Here is a 20938-nt window from a genome sequence, read left to right as displayed (position 1 = left end):
TTGGTGGTTACCAGAGGGTAAAAAGGTGGGGGGAGGGCAAAAGGGGTAAAAGGGCACATATGTATTGTGATGGATAAAAACTAGACTGTTAATGGTGACCATGATGCAGTCTATACAGAAGCTGAAATATAATAACATAAACACGAAATTTACGCAATGTTATAAACCAGCATGACTTCAATAAAATAATTTAAAAATAAATAACAAATAAAGAATGGGGTTTTCTATGCTGGAGCTGCCATCTTGAATGTGGCCTCTTTTGGGAAGTGCTAGCCAGACTACACAACATACAACCTTAACTCTAAAAGTCAATGATTTCATAAAAAGTTTCTTTCTGGCCATTGGGAGAACCAGAAGAAGCAACAGAATCAGTTAAAAAACTCTTCTGAAAAGACAAACTCCATAAAATCAAAAGAGTGAGGAAGAATGGCCATCCTCTGGAACTGCATCTCCTTCATCACTTCCTTTGTTCTTTCAAGCATATACCAGAACGTCACAAAAGCAGCCAAAGCTGTGTGCAATCTTTTACCATCAATTCCAGGTGAATATTGTAAGCATCAGAAAAATTTCCATTTACATAGTCAGGGAAGTATTTTCAGTTATTTAAATCTTTTCTAATTACTAACCAATTCCCTCCTTCCAGCCCTCTCAATTTAGTGCACAGAAAGCTGGTCCCTACAGAAAACAACTCCCCAGTGAAGACTGAGTTTCTATGGTTAGTTGCTGGAGCGCTGGATGTGAACAGAGCTGAAAAGTCACACTCCCTTAGCTAGAGGAAAAACATCAATAAATCAGGTTCCACCGCCAGGGTTCAATTCCTAGCACAAAATAAATGCTCAGTAAACAATGGGAAGAGCAGAAAAGAAAAGAGAAAAGGAATAAAGAGAGAATAAATTCAGTAAAATTGGCTTTTCGCAAATTGTCTGTGACCAGAAATTTAAATACGGAAGGAAGGAGGTTACTATAAAGATAATACTAGTGACCGAATATTGAGCAAGAGGGTACTATGTTGGGCTTGTTATTGCTAATCCTCTGAAGCGCTTTGCTGAGGTCAACTTTTTCCATGAAGAAACTGAGGCACAGAGAGGTTAAAAGCTTCCAAAACAGCAGAGCTGGGATCAGAGCTCCTGTCTCTGTGATACTCAGACTGTCTTCTCCCCTACACTACGCTGTCCTCTTCTCCTACAAGACTGGCTGCCTCCAGGTCTACAGTGATACTGGTTCTCTGGCAGCCACCTCTGCCAGGGTGCTGCTCAATCCACCCCCACAACCCCTGCCCCTGACACACACACACATCCTCTTCACCATGATATCACAAAAGGACGTCCTTTAACAGCAGCCTCGCTCCTAGTGCCTGTCACGTTCCCTTTCCAGCTCCACAAATAGCCCCCTTCAGGCATGTTGTCGCAGCCCTGATCTCTAGGGGCTACTCCCTTCAGCTCCAATCAGTCAGAGCAAGGGCCAGCCCCCTCAGCAGCTCCGCCACTTCGGCCATTGCAGAGAGCTCAACAATCCCCCTGAGCATCTTAATCAACGTCAAATTTTATATTCCTGTGGCCAAATTCAGTGCTCCCCGCCCAGCTCGCTTCTTGAACTGTGCTTCACTCTACACTGGGGCCGATTCCATGAAAGGCTGGCTGCAGGCACTGACTGGCCGGCTGCAGGCTCTGCCACATCTTGTCAGACTGACCAACATTAAGTCAATAAGTGCAGGGACAGGAGAAGGAGAAGCAGCCTTGGAAGCTGTCTCAAACCTGGACCTGGAACTGCCAAACTCCAGCCACTGCCCTGACAGTTGCCAGCATCAGAATAAAATAGACACCACTAGCCCTTGCCGTTCTTGGCACTGGGAGTTCCGTGGAACCCACACTTGTAATTCTGCATTCTTTAAAATCCCCTTCCTCTATCTTTTCTCTTTACTATTTAGTACTGTTTGTAGCTTCCTATTGCAGTTTTCTCTTTTGCCAAACACGTAGCCACCTGGAAAAGTTACCACATACACTGCCCTGCAGAGGTGGGGTCCCTTGATTCTCAGGACGCCAGTTCCGCTCTCCCCTCTCCTCTTTTGCCTCCCTCCTCCCCTCAGGGTCTTACCTCTGTGATCCTCTCTTGATCTCTCTGCAACTGCATCTGGGACTACATTCCTTTTGCTTCCCCCTTCCTTACCTTTCCTCTGTGGCTGTCTCTATTCCCTCCTCCTGCTGCTGATCTCCCTGGCCTTTCTCCTACCCCCTCCCTCTGACCGATCTACCTCGACTTTCTTGCTACATCCTTTTTTCCTCTTCTCTGGTTGATTTCTCCTGCTCTGTTGGGAGGGCAGCCTGTGACTTAATGTGTTTACCACCTAACGCGGAGCTTCTGGAATTGCACTGCCCATTTGAAGCTCAAACTGACTTGGTGGTGAGAGCCCTATAATTATGCTAATAAAAAATAAAAAGTCTTCTCATTTCACCATTAATACAACTAAAACATTGGGTTAGCTGTCAAATACAGGCAAACCAGGGGAGCTTGCTCTCGAACGAAAACAACAAAACTATCTCTGCTTGTACGTTGAAATGCTGTCTTAGGTTGTCTTGTTTATATTTAATGCTCTGTGACCCTAAGTCACAGACAAGCCTTAAGGAAGGGTTTTTCTAGATCAGGTTCCCGGGGAATCTCCCTAGGATTTATAGGGTCTTGGAGCTGCTGTAAAACATTTTTTTTTTTTAAAGCTGCTTGTTCCTGTCTAATGTAGAGTCCTGCTGTATATCAAGGAACTGATGGAATGTTCAACCTCCATTTTTATGTTGTTGTTGAGTCGTTAATGTTGAACTCACAGCCAACAGTACTGTAACTCATGCCTGAATGAAGCTTATCTAACACACGTGTTTTCTCTGTAAGACACACCACAGTCTTGTGCTTAGGAACGCCAGAGAGCACTTCAGCACTTCGCAGGAGGGCATTTAAACAGCAAAATCACCAACAAAAAGCACAAAAAATGCAAAGCATATGGCATTAAATAGATTGCAAAAAGGACTCTTGTTTACAGTATGACAGTTGAAACAAGAAGGCAGAGTACTGCCCTGTTCAACCTCAGCTGGGGACACATGCCTTGGATAACTCAAAATTTTCACTGCTCTATGCCTGTCTGTGAATGGTGGCCAAAGTGCCAGGAGTATTTTTTAAAAATTTAATCGGTTTATTTAAACAAACAAAAACAGTTCACCCATTTCTCCCACCCCTACTCCCTACCTCTTGCAACCACCAATTTACAAACTTTTGTTTTTTAGAGTCTACATATGAGAGAGATCATATGGTATTTGTGCTTCTCTGTCTGACTTATTTCACTTAGCATAATGCCCTTGAGGTCCATCCATGTTGCAAATGGCAAGATTTCACTCTTTCTTATGGCTGAATACTATTCTATTTTGTATGTATACGACAATTTCTTTATCCATTCATCCATCAATGGACACTTAGGTTATTTCCATATCTTGGTTATGATAATAATGCTATAATGAATGTGGGGTGCAATATGTTTTCGAAATAGTGTTTTCATTTTCTTCAGACAAATACCCAGAAGTAGAATTCCTGGATCATATGGTAGCCCTATTTTTAATTTTTTTGAGGAAACTCCATATTGTTTTCCCTGGAGGTTGCATGAATTTACACTCCACCAACAGAACACAAGGGTTCCTTTTTCTCCACATCTTTGCCAACACTTGTTATTTATTTTTGGTAACAGTCATTCTCACAGGTGTGAGGTGATCTCTCATTGTGCTTTTGATTTGCACTTCCCTGATGAATGATGTTAGGCATCTTTTCATGTACCCAGTGGCCATCTTCTTCTTTGGAAAAATGTCTATTCAGATCTTCTGCCCATTTTTAAAACAGATTGTTTGTTTTTTTTACTATTGAGCTATACGAGTTTTTTTTAAATATATTTTGGTAATAACCCCTTATCAGATATATCATTTACAATTATTTTCTCCCATTCAGTAGGTTGCCTTTCCATTTTGTTGATGGTTTCTTTTGCTGTGCACACTTTTTAGTTTGATGTAATAGCACACATTTATTTTTGCTTTTGGTGTCAGATTAAAAAAAATCATTACCAAGATCTATCTCAAGGAGCTTACTGCTCATGTTTTCTTCTAGGAGTTTTATGTTTCAGATCCATTTTGAGTTAATTTTTTGTGTACGGTGTAAGTTAGTGGGCGACTTTCATTCTTTTGCATGTGGCTATCCAATTTTCTCAACACCATTGATTGAAGAGACTATCCTTTCCTTATTGGATATTCTTTGCTTCTATACTCAACTTCTTTCTTAACATTGGCAGCATAAGCTGAATGTTCTAGACTCCAAGTTTGACTCCACTTCTATCCCTTGTTCCTTTCATAGTACCAGTCAGTTAACGACAGCTTAACTTTGGGCATTTGGGTATGTGCATAGCTCAAGGTTTATAGCACCTTCCTGGTAATCTCCATTTCTTACCCATCCTTTGCCAACAATGCATTCCCTCTTAAAAGGATGAGAACATCATTGCATTGATATAATTCTAGTATGTACCTCAGATACAAAATATGGGGTTGAAGAAGCACTTAAGGGAAAAATCACATTGGAGACGTGAAATGACTGATTGAAAATCATGAATATTATATTAGATAATAGATGATTACGTATGCAAACCACTCATTTGCAGAGAATGCATCAATTCTAAATATTGCTTCTCTCAGTTATAATGAAAGAGTCAGGTAAACCAGGAAAAAGATAGATGTGACTTTTTCAATGAATAGGAGACAAAATAAATGTGCATAAAAGGCATAAATTACTAAGAAAAAGCATGTATAATCGTACAATGTGTTTTTCTGTATAACATACGCAAAAGTATCGGTTGTATGTATCAAAATTCCTTTTTTTTCTTCTTTGCTGGCTTGTGCATGTCTGGCCATGTAAGTTTGCTTTCTGGAGCACTAATCCACCTAAGGATTAGTAAATGGGTGGGATTCTGAAAGCAAAATTCTTGTATTTGGCTTTCTGCCATCTAGGAATTCCAGGCTAATGTTGATCTTTATCAATTGCTGTGTGTAATAAAAGCAATTAATTTTAATATTTCCTTAAAGAAAGTAAATTGTTCTGCAATTATCTATATGTATATATATGTATATTCACATGAATATATATATATATATATCTCCTAGGTATCAAAATATAAAGAAATTAAGATAATTCATTATTTTATATTAGCACTTTTATGTTCCAAAAGGTGGCAAAATCCAGGGATAGGCATATTTTCAAACAGGTTTTGTGGATGTGGCTCTAGCTTTTGTCACTAATTAGCTTTGGAATTTTGTGCTTTAGTTTATTTATTAGACAAACAAACAAATACATATTGTGCAAGGGAGTCTATGAGGTCCCATCAGAGTTAGGATTCTGTGATCCAATTATGTGGTTAAAAAATACATATATACTGTCACATATTTAAGTCTGCAAAGAGCTATATACCTATTCTGCCTCCCTCCATTGCAAAAGTCATTCGTTTATTTACTCATTCAAACATTCATTCTAGAAGCATTTATTTAGGACTTACTATGTCTTAGGTCCTATGCCATGTCCCAAGGACGCCAAGATTACTTAGACACAACCTCTGTTCTTGAGGAGCTTAGAGTCTACAAGAGGATCTCCTGCGTTATAGGATTTCATCTCAAAGGCCTAGCTGTAGAAAGTCAAAGTTTCTACGCAAAGAACTCAATACATATCCATACTACTAAGTGCTGATAATAATCGGTATTTCGTTTTGGAGAATTGTTTCTCTTTTTCTCTTTCTTTCTTTCTTTCTTTTTTAGCCAGTGGGGGAATTGTAATAGAAGAGAAAGATTGTGGGTTTCTGTCCAGCAGATTCAGCTTTGGAATTTTGGCACTGCCTCTCATACACTGTGTGATCCTGGGCAAATTACCTGCTGCAAGACTCCATTTTCATATCTAAGAGGTGATGATAGCAATATCTACTTCAAAAGAGTAGGACAGTTATATTGAAGACTGAATAAGATGATGCATATAAAAACCTACTCAATGCATGGTGGCTGTTGCTTTTAATGCAGGAAGTTGGAAAATATTTCTGTTTTGTTTAACATCCTTTTCAAATGAGTAAACCAATAGAGGTAGCTTTTTTGGCTCGAACTCTGAAAACTCCTTACACAGCACCATCTCATCTATGGCTGTAATCTCTATCCAAGAGTTCTAGGACTGAGACATCTATGAGGATTCTATGAGCACTAGATATGAATCCATATTAGTTTGAACCATACAAAATAGCCAATATTTGAGTTGACATACCAAAGTGGCAATTTCATATGGTTCAACCTAAGACCACCATTGATACCACCAAAAGGAAATTTCAATTTTGTACTTTTTAATGTGAATGGCATGCAAAATTTAAAAAATAATTTTGGGGGCATTATTTCTTGGTTAAAAAATGCTTAGTGAGTAAAATTCATGTCATTTGCTTTTTAGATTAAGGAAGAAATGGTAAAATTAATCTGCCTGGTTCTTTTTTCCAGAGTAGTTTCAGAAGGTTCAAATTTTAGTTTGATATTGTGAAAATTTCAGCCTCAGCCAATGAGAGAAGGGACATTAAAACCCATATTTGTTATTGACTATTAAAGAAAAGAGCAAATCTTTGACTATTTTAAGATGAGGACTAAGATTGTTAACTAATGAGCTGAAACTCGTTCTGACTGTGACACATTACTGAGCAAAAGATTAGAGAAAATTAGCATAACAGAGAGAAAGAGAGAGACCCTTTTTTTTTTTTTGGCTATAAATGTGGGAGAGATGGAGGATTGGGAGTGCGTAGGAGAAGTGTGAGAGGGTATGTGGGAGAAGAAGTGTTTAAAATGTTCAAAGGTAACTAAAACGAAGACAGGAAAATGTACGTTGGAGTACAGTTTTCCAAAACCAGCTATTCAAAGTACTTCTAGTGTTGTCATCAGCATCCTTTACTAGTAGCTTTTGAACTTCCATCTGTGCTGTCTCCTGGGCTGGGAATACACTGTCTTCTTGATAATCACATATCACACTACCACCTTTGCCTTGGGAAGCCCTATTCAAATCCTACTTCTATGAAAGTCTTCCTAGTAAGTACAGAGCATTTATCTCCTCCATCCTCACACTAAAACAAAGAAAAGTATTTCTATTTCTTTCAACTCCCTTCTTCTATGTGGTTTGTAAATGGTGTGTGTCTGTGTTTAGCAGTAAAGGGTGTGCTAAGAAACATATCTGTACATCTGACATGGCCTCAAGACCATCTAGTCTACATTTATTGAATGCCTACAATTTGCCAGAGGCTGTGACATGTACTGGAATCAATAAAAACAAGACTTGGTTTTGCCAACAGGGATATCACAGCATTACGCAGTCACCTCTGAAATGTAAAAATGCACTCATGCTATGAAGAACTCCACTCCATTGTTTCTGCAATTCTTTCCTCCTATGGGCTATTGGGAATCCTATAATTCTACCATTTGAGATTCATTGCTTCGGTTTTAAGCTTGTTATAGTATTAAAATCTTGATATAGTTGCAACAATACTTTGCCTTTTTCCTCACACTCAACCTCAGTGTGGACTGCTGCATCTGATTTCTTTCAAGAAATAGGCTTTCAGTGAGTGAGGACAGAAAGAGCATGAGGACACTAGAATCCTAGGTACACACTGAGTTTGAGGAGGGTGAGTTCACAGACCAAAAGTATAGAAAATGTGCCAGGGGTCAGCTTTCACCTGGCAGGAGCAATGTCACTGGGTTGAGGAGATGAGACTGTCACCAGAAGGCCAGTGCCTACTGCTTTTCGAGTTTGAGGCTGGCTCACAGAGCTGCAAACATTGAGAGCGCTGTGGCACTGCCAAAGAAGGTAGGACCACCTACTACCTACTTTGTGTCAGGGACCATGGTGGGTGTCCTATACACACTGGCACATTTAAGCCCCACAACAATCCTTTGAGGAAGGAGTCAGCTGTACTTGATAGATAAGAAGACAGTTCAAGGAGGCTAAGAACTTGTCTAAAGGTCTCACAGCTAGTTAGCAGTAGAAAAGGGTTCAAACCTCTCTTTGGTTCCAAAGCCACCATTTTTCCTTCTTTTCTCTCTTTGGGAAATAAAGTAATCTAGTCAACCTCAAAGGCCAAATTCTATTCCACGGGAAATAATTCTGAATGAAAGTCCACTTGAGGACCAACTTTTGATGCACCAGATAAACACAACTAGAATGTGAGAACAAATTTTATTTCCAAATTTTTCAAGAGTAGAAACAAATACTCTCAATAGGAACCTTTGAGATTTAATAAAAAATTCCATCCTTTGCAGGAATACTTTCTCCAAAGCCCCCTAAATCCCTGTGGATGGTCAGCTGGCCTCTGCTTGAGTAACTACAATGGAGCGAAACAAGACCCTGTCACCCTACCCGCTGTACTTAGCACAGTGAACAGCGCAGTCAATGCTCAGTAACAGGAGAAAAAGGAGACTCAGTGAGGCTTGTTCAAGATCACTGAGGCATTATGTGATAGAAACAGGATTCGAAACCAAACCTGTCAGATTCACAAACTCTTCCTTTTGTAGCTGGTGCCTCTTTTGGTTCTGATACATTTTCTGGGGCAACACAAACAAGTCTACATTCATGTCTGCAAAAAGGCCTTGCAAATGCTTTAACAACAAAACAAAAAAAAACAGCCTGCATTTATCAAATCCTTCCATGTGCCAAATGTCCCACTAAACATACATGCATTATTTTGGTTCTGTCCCCTAACAGCCCTAATAAGTGGACACAGTCATAATTTTATCAGTGAGGAAATTGAGGCACTGAGAAGTAAAGTGCCCAAGTGTACAATTTTAAGCCCAGAGTCAGGATCCAGATCCACTTTTAGTTTTCTGTGTGTATATACTTTTATTTTCTCATTATAGAGGTAGTTACAATTTTTTTTTATAGCATATAAATGAACATAGGTCTAAGCCAGCCAGAACAAAATAATTAGTATGTACTTAAAGAATCAGATTAAAAAAAATTTTTTGGCAGCTTAGAGTAAGAATTTCAATAACACAATAAACGCCCACATCATACATTCTTTCACATGAAATGGCAACCATACATATATAGAAGACAAGTACTGCTGCATTAGAGCTACCAAAAACACCTTCTTTGATGCGATCAGTCAGGAATTATAAAAAATAAGTATCATCCAGCATCTGGATGCTAAATAAAGGAGCTGGAGGGCTAAACAACCAGTGGAGTCACCCTACCTACTTTCCTGTTTCCAACTTTTAGGGTTTCAAGTTTGTTCAAGAGTTTAACATATACAGTCCCATAACTACTATCTTTTCTTCACTAACTTCCAAATGGTAACTTTAAACAACTTGAAAGCTTGAGCTCCTTCTGAATTTCCCTAAGCGTTTCTGCACTCTTTCTTAAACAGGCCTCCCCTTCAGGGTTTAGCCTTACCTTTATAAAGTCTGTAATACTATTCTCTCCCAGGATACAAGGAACACTGAAGATTATTTCTTCATTTATTCCATACAGGTCCTCAATTATGGTGGAAGCTAGATGCACTCTTCTAAGATTCTTCAAAATACTTTGTGTTAAATTAGCTACAGATAGGTCAACGGCCCAAGAAGGATGGCCTTGCATTTTAATAATCTCATAGGCACTGGTAATCATTTCTTTGTGGATAGTTTTCCACTGCTCAGGATCCTTATCAGTTCCTATATCCAAGTTCAGATCCTTCAGAGGGACACCAGCAATATTAACTCCACTCCACACAGGGATACTTGAGTCTCCATGCTCTCCAAGGATGCACCCATGACAGCTTTCAGAGTGGATACCAAGCTTTTGCCCAATCAAGAAACGGAAACAGGCAGTGTTTAGATTATAGCAACTTCCAATAACACAGTTTTTGGGAAATACACTCAATTTCCAGGCTACATAAGATATCCACTGGATTGGAAAGAATAATCAGTTTGCATAGGGGACTGTATTGGTTAATATTGAAAATCATTAATTTTAAGATGGCCACATTTTGCTGTACTAAATTAAGCCCTGTTTCTCCTTTTTCCTGGGATGCATCTGCTGTGATAATCACTAAATTGGAGTTTGCAGTGACAAAGTAATCTTTGCTGGAAACGATATTTGGCATTTTCATGAAAGGACTGCCATGTTTAAGGTCTATTGTCTCACCCTTCAGTTTGCCTTCATCAACATCCACAAAGGCAAGTTCATCACTCAAGCCTTCTAATAAAATGGTGACAGCACAGGTAATGCCAACCGATCCAGTTCCTATAACTGAGATCTTATAGTGATGAATGATCTCCTCAGAAGTGAAATTCCTCATAAGCTCCTGCTTGGCGGTCGCCATCTCAAAGACCGGGACAAAAGGCCAGCCGAGCCCGAGCAGGATGCCCACTGCCTACAGGGGACATAGAGCCATCCCCAGGCAGGCGAAGGAAATCCCCTCCAACAGCGCCCACTCTATGGCTGCCCCGTAGCAAGGGATTTTGTATGCTTGTTAAATGTAAGCAGTCAATAAGTACATATGGGGTTTGTGCTGGTAGTTTGCTTTCTTATGGCTACTTACTAGCTTAACGCCTGTGAACCTCAGCTTTTCATTGGAAAACGGGAAAAGAATATATTCCCTGCTAGTATTGTGGGAGGTTCAAATGAGATAATGTACAAAATGTAAGGTGATGTTATTATTACAGATAATTGAGGTTTTAATACCACACTGGAAAGGTAATTATAACTGCTAAACCCGTAATCACTGAAACTACAGCCTACAGGTCCTATTAGTATCCTGAATACAAGATCATCTATCCAGATTTTAATCAGAAAAAATTTTTACAATTCTTTTGTTCCACTCAAAAGATGTTCAAAGTTTGCTTTCACTGCCCTCTAGAGGTTGTTATACAGAAGACATGGCAACTACATTTTTTACATTTTTATTTTTGAGATGTTAGGCAAAGTCTTACAAACATTCTTCAAATACTGTTAGGTTACACACATGCCTGTCAGTTGGTAACCCTTCAAGAGTCAACCTACAGGGACCGTACCTAACGCTGCGCCCTGCGCAATACGGACGTATACTGTAATGCGTTATTTTACTAGGTCTTCCCTCAGAATCTACTGACTTAAAATAATAATCTAATTTTATTTATTCACTCATTAAATATTTATAGGATATCTATCATGTGTCAGGCAAACAAGACAGACATTGTTCTGGCTTACAATCTAGTAAGGAAAATGGAGTATTAAATATGTCATTACAAATTAGCATGGTAAATGTTGTTGTGATAGAGAAAGTACTGTGTACATAAGTGCATTAAGAGGGATACCTAACCTGGAGGCATTTCTGTGGGTGTTGGGAGGGTGGCGTGGGACTCCGTAAGAGAAGGCATTCAGAGAGTGTAACAAGTAATCTGCTATCTGAAGGGTGAATAGAAGAATTATTCAGGAGAAGGGAGTGGGATGGGGACAGTGTTTGAAGGAGAGAATACAATGTTAAACATGTTTAGATAATGGACAAAGGAGGGAGTTTTAGAGATGAGGTTGGACAAGTTAAAAGCTATATTTTAGGAATTTAGACTTTGTGCTGATGGTTAAATGATAACCAATGGACCCTGACAAAGTATGAATGCATGCTTTCAATATTATTTCTCTTTTTAAAACTTATTAAAAGGGAAATCTTTAGTTATTAGTCATAGATTAATAGCTAAAAAAACCTTCAGTGCCTCCTTTTTATCATCCAAAGTTCTCTCAAACACATACATTCCTAGAACGTGGGAGCTAGAAGCACTTTAGAAGTCATAAGATTGCATCCTTTCACTTTACAGAGAAGTGAGGGGGTCAGGCATGTGCTCAGGTTGCATTAAGTGGCTGCACCTGGGAACTCTTTGCTTTTCCTACCAGAGTGGAGTACTCAGATGGCTCAGCCTAGGATTCAGGGCCCTGGTGAGTCTCCTATATGTCATGTCTTGTTGACTTCGACTGATCAGAATTCTTGAGCAACCCTGGCTTTTCCCCTCTGCATTGGACATCATGCTCTTCCTTTGTGGTCTGAGGAAAAGATAGTTTATCTTAGACTTGTGGGGAGGATCTGGGAGGGTCTTCCCATTAGTAGGCCATGAATCCTCCCCAGATCACCAGGTCAGGGTTTGCCTCTTTTTAAGGAACTCCTTTGCCTCTCTGGAATTTTCTTATGGCATAACTCTGTGTGGACCGATTCATTTCTTCTCCTAGACTACAAGCATCTTGAGGACATGCTATATAGCTTAATAATCACTACATCCTGTACAGCAAGGTAATGTGGGCACTGAAAGCTCCTATCAAGTTTGTTGTAGACAGAGATGGGTGGATAAACGAACAGAGTGGGATCTCTTATTTCCTAATAAAAGTTTTAAGTAGATGTTAGTAAAGGAATGAAAGATAAATTACTTTAACAGCTTGAATCAGAATTTTCCTCAGGGAAGAAAGTGAGTTTAGAAAACACAATGGTGAGCCACCTGAAGTGAAATGACAGTTTCTTATGAGCAAGCAAAAATGATAGTTGTACTCTTTTTCATAAAAAAATGACCATGAACTTGAAGGTAGTAAGAGATTAGAGAAGAGAGTTTAGAAAAGAGGGAAAGAGAGAAATCTGGGCAGCATGCGAGGGTGCCCAAAGGCCTTTGAAACCAGAGAGAAATAACTGATGCTCAATTTAAATATTTTTACGTTTGATGTAAACCCCTGCCATCTTTTTGATTCTTAAGTACTGTCTACTACACACAAAGGAGATGCTAATAAACACAATTACTTTTAGGTTAGACTTAGGTTAGATACAGAAAGAGTGTGTTTTTCTGTGATGTTTGCAATTCCAGGGCATCTGACTCATGTCTGTGTATGCTGAACATGGGGGCAGATCAAAGAAACGAAAGAAACATGTAGCCTCTTTAATTCTATCGTAAATGTGTCAGTAGAGTGATAAAAATACATGAAAAAATAGCCATAGTTTCGTGCAGCTTATGTTGCACACAAAGTATGAAGGAGAGAGGCAATAAATGCGTTTGTAGTTTGTATCACGGCATCATTTCCAGCAGTCCATGGAGAAAGCTTCCCTCCAGGGTAGATTTGGAACAGAGAAATAACAAGCAATTAAATGATATGGAAGATTAACTATTGGCCCCTCACAGACTCCTCACTTTCTTTCCTTCAAGGAAGAGAATCATCGATCAGTCCATGTTCGGGAACGAACAGCATTTCTCATTTTGAACTTTCTCCAGCAACCTTGGCTCTTAGGGATCATAGCTGATTATTAGTGCTTTGTTCAAAACTTGTAAACATGGGACTCTCACAATATTAAAAAAAAAAAAAAAAAGCAATGAAGCCATGAATTCCACTTTCAGATTTTAGTTCACTTTTCATTTCTTGAATTATATTTTAAACGTCTAGCATTATGATAACAAGTTTTAATACTGTAATCAAATACAATCAACATAAAAAACCTCAGCAAGCAGGCCACTGTGGGGTACCCAGTTCTATGCAAAGATCTTTTACTGCCATCTTGTGGATTCTTAGGAAATAACCTCAGTTGCAATGTGCTATTTATTGCATCTTGCAATAAAGATTCATATCTTTATTGATATGGTTCATATGACAGAGTATATGAAAATAACTGGAAAAACATATAAGAAAAGAGAAATTAAACATCCAGGTTTATATTTAATTTTATCACTTTGGATGCACTATTTAACTTCTCTGTGGCTTGGTTTCTCCACGGCAATTATAATAATGGTGCATCCCTGCCTATCTCAAGGTTGCTTTGCGAATTGAAACATAAAATTGCTCTGTAAATCAGAAGGTACTATTCGGAAACAATGGATGATTATCCTTGTTATCATGCTACACCATTAGATTGATAATACCTCAGCATTTTGCATGTAACCTGGTAAATACGGTTCGAACTGAAGAGTCAGACCGTGGTATTGGCCTTCTCAGTGGCTTGTCTCGTCTTTTAGGGCCCTCAGGACAAAACAGCGGATGTTTCCAATGAAAAAATTCCCTGAAGATAATTTCTTCTGGAGCAGAAAATAATAACATGGGCCTGGGGACTGAGGAAGGGAATATTTTCTTTTTTACTGTATTACTGATGTGTAAGTGGGTCCTGACATTCCAAAAGGACAGCAGATATGCAGCATAGAAAGAGGTTCTTCTGATAAAAAAAATGCTCCCCTTACGATACCTATCCACTGATCCATACTTCAGTCCTTCTCTTGTAAGCTTTTTGGTTTGCTTTTATCTCTCAAACAACATTTAAACTGGAAAACTGAGGCAATATGTTGGATCGCAGATGGCACAGACACCTTTAAAAAATTTATCTGAGCATTTGAGGGAAAAATTTGGAACAAAACCTTTAAACTTTTCCCTTCCCCTTAGGTAAGGCTTCTTCAAGTTCTTTCTTCAAGTTCCACAAGTTCCTTCTCCCCTTTCTTCTCCATTCCCTTGTAAGGCCTTAGAAGGTGCATGAGGCGCCTCCTTTCTTGCTAATCTCACCTCTCCCCAAATTCTGTCTCCCTCTCTATCCTAATCACCTCACACACGGTGTGCTTTCCCTGGGTTCTGGGCCACCAGACAAGCTGATCTCCTGCTTCACTTTTGCCCTGGCCTGGCTATCCTTTATACAAGAAGATTTCAAGCCTAAGACATCACTTCTTCAGGTACATCTTTCTGGTCCCTCGGTCTGCGTCAGGTCCCCCTGTGTGTGCTCCCCAGCACCTGTAGCTCCCCTTTGGTAGCACACTCAGAACTCAAATTTGCAAACTCCATGAGGGTAAGGACAATGCCTATTGTATTTGCCACTCTATCTCTAACCCCTGGTGCAATGTCTTATCTAAGATAGGACAATATATTTTCTATATATTTTTCTACATATATTTTCCTTATATATTTTCTCTATAATTTTCTGATTTTGTTTCTTTCCCAAAGAAAGTAAAAATAATAGAACTGGAGACCATGCCTCATGTGACTTTCTCCTGATCTCTCTTAAAGACCAAAATGTGGATTCACCTCAAAAGAACTGATGATTCATTTATTCATTTGTTAGAAAGTGTCTGTAGCTATTTAATAGAGTTACACAGACTTTTCAAGACAAGGTATATTGGTTTGTAAATCCCTTCCCTTCAGAAAGACATCTTTAATTACTTTGGGACCCAAAGTACTGGAAACAGAAAATCATCACCATTAGAAATGAAGTCTTCATGGTCCAGAGACATTGGAACGGTTGACATCTTGTTCTTGCCTGAATCTCCTGTTGACATGCTTGAGTGAGCAGCGAGGGAAGGCCCTGCCAGCTGCCCAAATGCAGGCCTAAGGCCCTCCCAGGGAAGGCTGCTCCTCAGAAATAATGTCTATTGTTTAAAAAGCAATTGTAATTCTCAAGATATGAGATCCAAAAAATTCCTCAGATAGAACTCAGTGAGCCCAATGATCTCTGATGGACATTTACCATTTAGCCGCTCAGTGTCCAGATAGCCTTCTTATTTTGTGGCTATCCTAGATAGAAGAAGGCACAGCCTTACACCCCATTAGAGAAGGTGGAGGGGGGCAGATAGTCCCTTTTCCCACTAGGTTGCTACAGCATGGACAAGCCAAGCATATGTTCCTGCGAGGAAATTAGAATTCCCACACTAAGATGTAAGGTATGTGGAGAGAAAAAGTTTTCCACAGTGTCTCCAGCAGTATGGCTCAGCCATAAGTGGCCAGCAATGATGGCCCTAGGAGCCAGGAGCAGCATTCTTTTTCTTTTTTTTTAAAGATTGACACCTGAGCTAATACCTGTTGCCAATCTTTTTCTTCTTCTTCTTCTCCCCAAAGGCCCCCAGTACATAGTTGTATATTCTAGTTGTAGGTCCCTCTGGTTGTGCTATGTGGGACACTGCCTCAGCATGGCTTGATGAGTGGTGCTAGGTCCACACCCAGGATCTGAACTGGCAAAACCCTGGGTCACCGAAGGGGAGGGCACGAACTTAACCACTCGGCCACAGGGCTGGCACCCTGGAGCAGCATTCTTAACAGACTGTCCTTCAGCAGGATTTCTTCCTCGGTTCTGAGCCTGGTTTCTCAGCCTTCCTGAAGAACCAGTGAGCTATCTGTTATTTTTCCAATAAATTTCTTTTCCATTTAAGTCACCCAGAGCTGATGTCTCTTGTCTGGAGGCCAGAACTCTGGCAGGTAAACTCACTGTCCAGCTCCCATCAGGCACATTCTTAGAGTAGTTAGCATTACAGGTAGGGAAGCTGGTTGTGATAGAAGGAGGCCTATGCCTGGAGTCTAACTGGCTCTGAGTTAGAAAACCAGGGAGCTCTTTCATTTCCTACTGTATAAAATGGCAAAAGGATTTCCTCCCTGTCCTGAATGGATGCTGTGAGGATCAAAAGAGAGAATGTCCACAGTAAGGCACTTTGTACATAGAAATGGTGATGCAAATGTAAGAGTTATTAGAGATTAGCTAGCAAAACAGGTTAGTCTGAGGCAAAAACAAATTAGAACTAAAAGTCAGTCCACTTTCAGTCGAGGATCACTCCTTCCTTACAACTTGAGATCTCTTCAAAGATTCCTTTAGATCAGGGGTCAGCTGTCACAGCTCATTTTCAATGCTTACGTGGAGAAGGCTCAGGATCAAGGGTTAGTTCACCTTTTGAGGCTTATATAGGAACTCTTAATCACCTAAACACCTTTTTGGAAGAAGAGCACATATTATAAATAAATTTTAAACAAACATCATGTATTTAGTATGTAGTGGAATATATCTTTAACATTTTCCTGACCTATGAGAATTCCTATTAGTCAATTAGGAAAGGATCCGTCTGATTTGGAAAACATATTTTGTTGGCCAGAAAGCTAAAAGCTTTAAGACATTCTGAGTTTTCAGGACAGAAGGGGCCCTTTGGGCCAAGGGTCCAGGTAATACATCTGACAGGAGCCCTAGGATTCCCAGCTGCCTTCAGAGAAGTGGGCAAGGACGAGTCATTCATTCATTCATTCATTCATTCAACATTTGCTTAAATGAGTGAACGGAGTCAAAGGTACAAACTTCCAGTTATAAAATAAATTAGTCAAGGGATGTAATGTACAGTATGGCTACTATAGTTAATATTGTATTGCATATTTGAAAGTTGCTAAAAGAGTAGATCTTAAAAGTTCTCACAAGAAAAATATTCTGTAACTTTGTATGATGATGGATGGTAACTAGACTTATTGTGGTGATTATTTCATAATATATACAAATATTGAACCATTACATTGTACATTTGAAACTAAAACAATGCTATATGTTGATTATACCTCAATAAAATAAACTTTAAAAAAATTTGCTTAGTAGCTAGGTTCTACGTTAATCAATGGGATGAAGAGATGAATAAGACACAGTCATTGTCCTTGACAGAAGCTTCACAGGATCTAGATGTTGCTTCTAAGTCACCTGAATCTTAGATTCTGTGTGTACAATGCTTCCTGTGGTGGTTCACATGTCTCCTTGTAAATCTTCTATTATTTCAGGCATCTTGTTTTTCTCACTAACTGGATTTAGAGTGTGGACAGTCTCAGATATAAGCAAACTGCCAAATTCAATTTTCTTTCTAAAGGCAGGCACTGCAGAAAAAACATAGCTTTAAAATCAGAAAAAATAGTGGTTCAAATACTACTGTCATTGCTGATTATCCGTGTGATCTTGGGCAAATTACTGAATTTCTCTGAGCCTTCAACTCGACAAGGTTGTTGTTAGGGTTCAATGAAATCATTGTGCGGTATCCAGAAGAATATTTAGGACTAAGCAGATACTCAAAAAATATCAAGCATTTTATCCCTAATTCTCCACTGTCCCTGCTTCCTTGGGCCCTCTTTGTTGGAAAGCTTCTCCTCCAGAGGCTTTTCCACATTCCCAGGCTGGGCTAACAATAGCTTCTCCTTTGTGCCCATGTGGTCCCCAGAACTTTCCATTAGCGCTTTCCATGTTATATTGGAATAACCTATTTACGTATTTGTCTCCCCTCATGAGGCTCTATGTTCACTAAAGACACAACTACCTTTTAATGTAGTATTCTCGGTGCCTGGCATTTTTTGGCACTTAGTGGATACTTACTAGATGTCTGCTGATTGGTTTTATGTGAATAGGTTAGTAAGTTGTATGCAAAGAATGTCACTTATCTAATGCTCCAGGCAGCCTCTCCTGAAGTTGCAATTCTGTTTGAGGAGGACCTTTCCAGATGTAGAAGGATAATTCTTCAGTTTTAGGTATTTGGGTTGTACTCTCCCCACCCCTGAGCTCTGAAAACAAGATTTTTTTCGCCGAGGAAGATTCACCCTCAGCTAACATCTGTCTCCAGTCTTCCTCTATTTGTATGTGGTTGTATGTGGGCCACCACCACATGGCCACTGACGAATGGCATAGGTCCACACCAGGGAACCGAACCCAGGCTGTGGAAATGGAGTGCACAAAACTTAACTACTAGGCCACTGGGTCTGGCCCTGAAAGTATGACCTTAATGTGAAATGTCACTTCTTCCAAATAAAATACCTGCATGAATTTTTCTGGAGATTAGTTGAAGGTGGTATTTCTAAAAGTATGTTGCATTAGATAGTAATTCATATTCCAGGGAGAAAAAGGATTCTTTAGTTAAATAAGGTTAGAAAATGCTTTAATAGCAGTTCGCTATTTGCTGCAGGACTTCTCAGGACCTTTATTTGATCACAAACTTTTCTTGAAGGAGCATTTTATAGATCTGGTATTACACAGAACACATTTGTAGAAATACCACTTTGAGAATAGCTAGAACTAGAATCACTAAACTGAATTTCAGACTTTTAAAGGCTGCTTAAAGCTGACTCCTTGAGTGGTTGTGCTGTGGGTTATCTATTAGAGGTCCGACTTTAAGTGCACGTTTCACAATGTACTATTTTTGCTACATCTTTACAAGTTGTGATATATAGCATGTTAGGGACACAATGAGTAAGGAATATAATCGGAAAATAGCAATGTTAATTTTGGTTTCCTACTATGCTTGTAAAGTTTATTGAACTTATTCATTTGACATGTATTATGTATTCTATGTCAGACAATGGGGATGCTTCCTAACTGGAGCCTGGGGCAATCCATGAATTCTCTGGTCCCTTTTAGGTAATAGAAGGCCCTTGTTCACTCCAAATTCCTTTGCCGAGGAAATTTAGCACATGCACAAGTCCATGGTGGGAGTCTCACCCATCAACACAACTATCCCTTTTGTTACAACAGTGAAAGACTTACACGTGGTTTGTCAGTAAACAACTGCTGTCCAGAGCCCTTCCAAGTGACTCATAAGCCTGGCTGCCTGGAAGACCCCGCCTCCCCATAATCCTGCAGCTACGGCACCATAGCCATTCATTGTACAGGCTGCTGTTAGACTGTATGTGCCATTGTATGTGCCAAGTTGTTAAATTCACCCTGGCCTGGAGGGAAAGAAAAAGCCAAGGTGGGCTGGGGTGTAAGTGAGAGGAGGGGAAGTGGTATATATGAGGCCAGGGAGGCAGGCAGGGGCCAAACCCCACAAAACCTTGTAGGTCTTGTTAAGAATTTGGGACTTTATTTAAGAATAACAGGAAGCCATTGAAAGGTTTTAAGAGAAAAGGAGAAATGACATGATCAGATAGGCTTTTTGAAAGACTTGCTCTTCCCAGAGGCTGGAAGTTTGTATGTGATGGAGATGTTTGTATGGCCTGGCAATCAACAGGAATTAAGAGACTCATAGGGTGTAGCCAGGCCCTGTTGAATCCCTACCCTCTGGCAGGTGGGCCAGGGGTCAGCCTGGATGGTGGGGCTCTGAAGCCAAGGCTGAGGAAAAGGTCCGCTGGAACTTCTTCATTGGCCACACTTTTTATTTAAGGTGGTCCCTGAGCAGAGGAGCTGTGGACTCTGAGTTGAGCAGGAAGACAAGTCCAGTAAGGTGGAGAGAAGTCTGAGTGGGCTCCATAACTGAGAGGCAAAAGCCAGAGACTGAAGAGTCAGGGAGTCTAGAGAGAGTGGGGCTCCGCAGAGACAGTGATGCCTAGAATAGGTACACAGGTTTGAGGAGGCAGCCTCTGCATGGTTTCTGGGCCAGAAGCCTGAATTTAACTGGTCAGAGGTAGGACAAGATGTCTTCATCCTTTCAAAAACATTTTCAACTCCACTTGGTTAGATTTCACTTCAAAGTTGTTTAATAGGGTGCCCTGGCTGATATAAGACCCTGAAATTTCTGAAACCTTCAAATGAGGGAACAGGGGGAGCAGGGTGGGGACTCACAAAAATTACATGTTGTCTAATGTCCAAGGTAAATGTTTAGTATTCCCTTCAGAAAATACTGTTTCTTTGAGCAAAATTATAAGACAAGCCCTTGGTTACAAAGCTGTATACGAAGGCCATATCTACCCATTTTCCTGGGGGAAGCTGTGAAATCACCCTTAACCTGAATGCAGATGTTGAACCATTCCAGTTTGGAAATATATACTGCTGTGTTTAAGCGAGTGTTGATCTCTGAGTCTTACTGCCTTTCTTTTCGGGGGAAGGTGGAGCGGGTGGAGCTCAACCAGAAAAAATGCTCTCCCGGTCAGGGATGATCAGAGCTGGGACTGAGGCTTGTTGCTGAGGGAAGGGTGGAAGCTTTGCTGGAGTCTAGGTGCCTCCAAATGTTGAGGATGAAAGGAGAGAAGCTAAAGGTGCTGCTTAGGTGAGAGACTTGGCAAGACTTCTAGTTTAAGCTGTTGTGCTTTTGGAAACAAGGTGACAAAGCAGCATGGAGCCAGGGAAATGGCACCGGTCCCCATCTCTGCCCCGGCCCCAGAGCCTCTTTGGTACTTCAGGGAGTACTGGCTTCAGGAACACTGAGAAACAGCCCCTAAAGCACTGAAAACTATGAAAGCAAGGCTCCTCCATGGG

The 20938-nt window shown here is 40.1% G+C and overlaps 2 protein-coding genes across 31 annotated transcripts in view; both read right to left on the bottom strand.

The window, feature by feature from the left end:
* The window catches only part of DLG2 (discs large MAGUK scaffold protein 2), a 1809506-nt gene that overhangs the window by 311446 nt on the left and 1477122 nt on the right, over window positions 1-20938 (bottom strand). The gene's annotated exons all lie outside the window — the stretch shown is intronic.
* LOC106830550 (L-lactate dehydrogenase A-like 6A) lies at window positions 9352-10390 on the bottom strand. The gene is given in 2 exon segments (XM_014840148.3): window positions 9352-9949; window positions 9951-10390. Coding segments are annotated over 2 exon segments (1023 nt in total). The 5' UTR covers window positions 10376-10390.

The sequence above is a fragment of the Equus asinus genome, chromosome 20, assembly GCF_041296235.1.
Source record: "Equus asinus isolate D_3611 breed Donkey chromosome 20, EquAss-T2T_v2, whole genome shotgun sequence".
In the NCBI taxonomy this organism is placed as follows: domain Eukaryota; kingdom Metazoa; phylum Chordata; class Mammalia; order Perissodactyla; family Equidae; genus Equus; species Equus asinus.
This window is presented reverse-complemented; position numbering and strand designations above follow the sequence as displayed.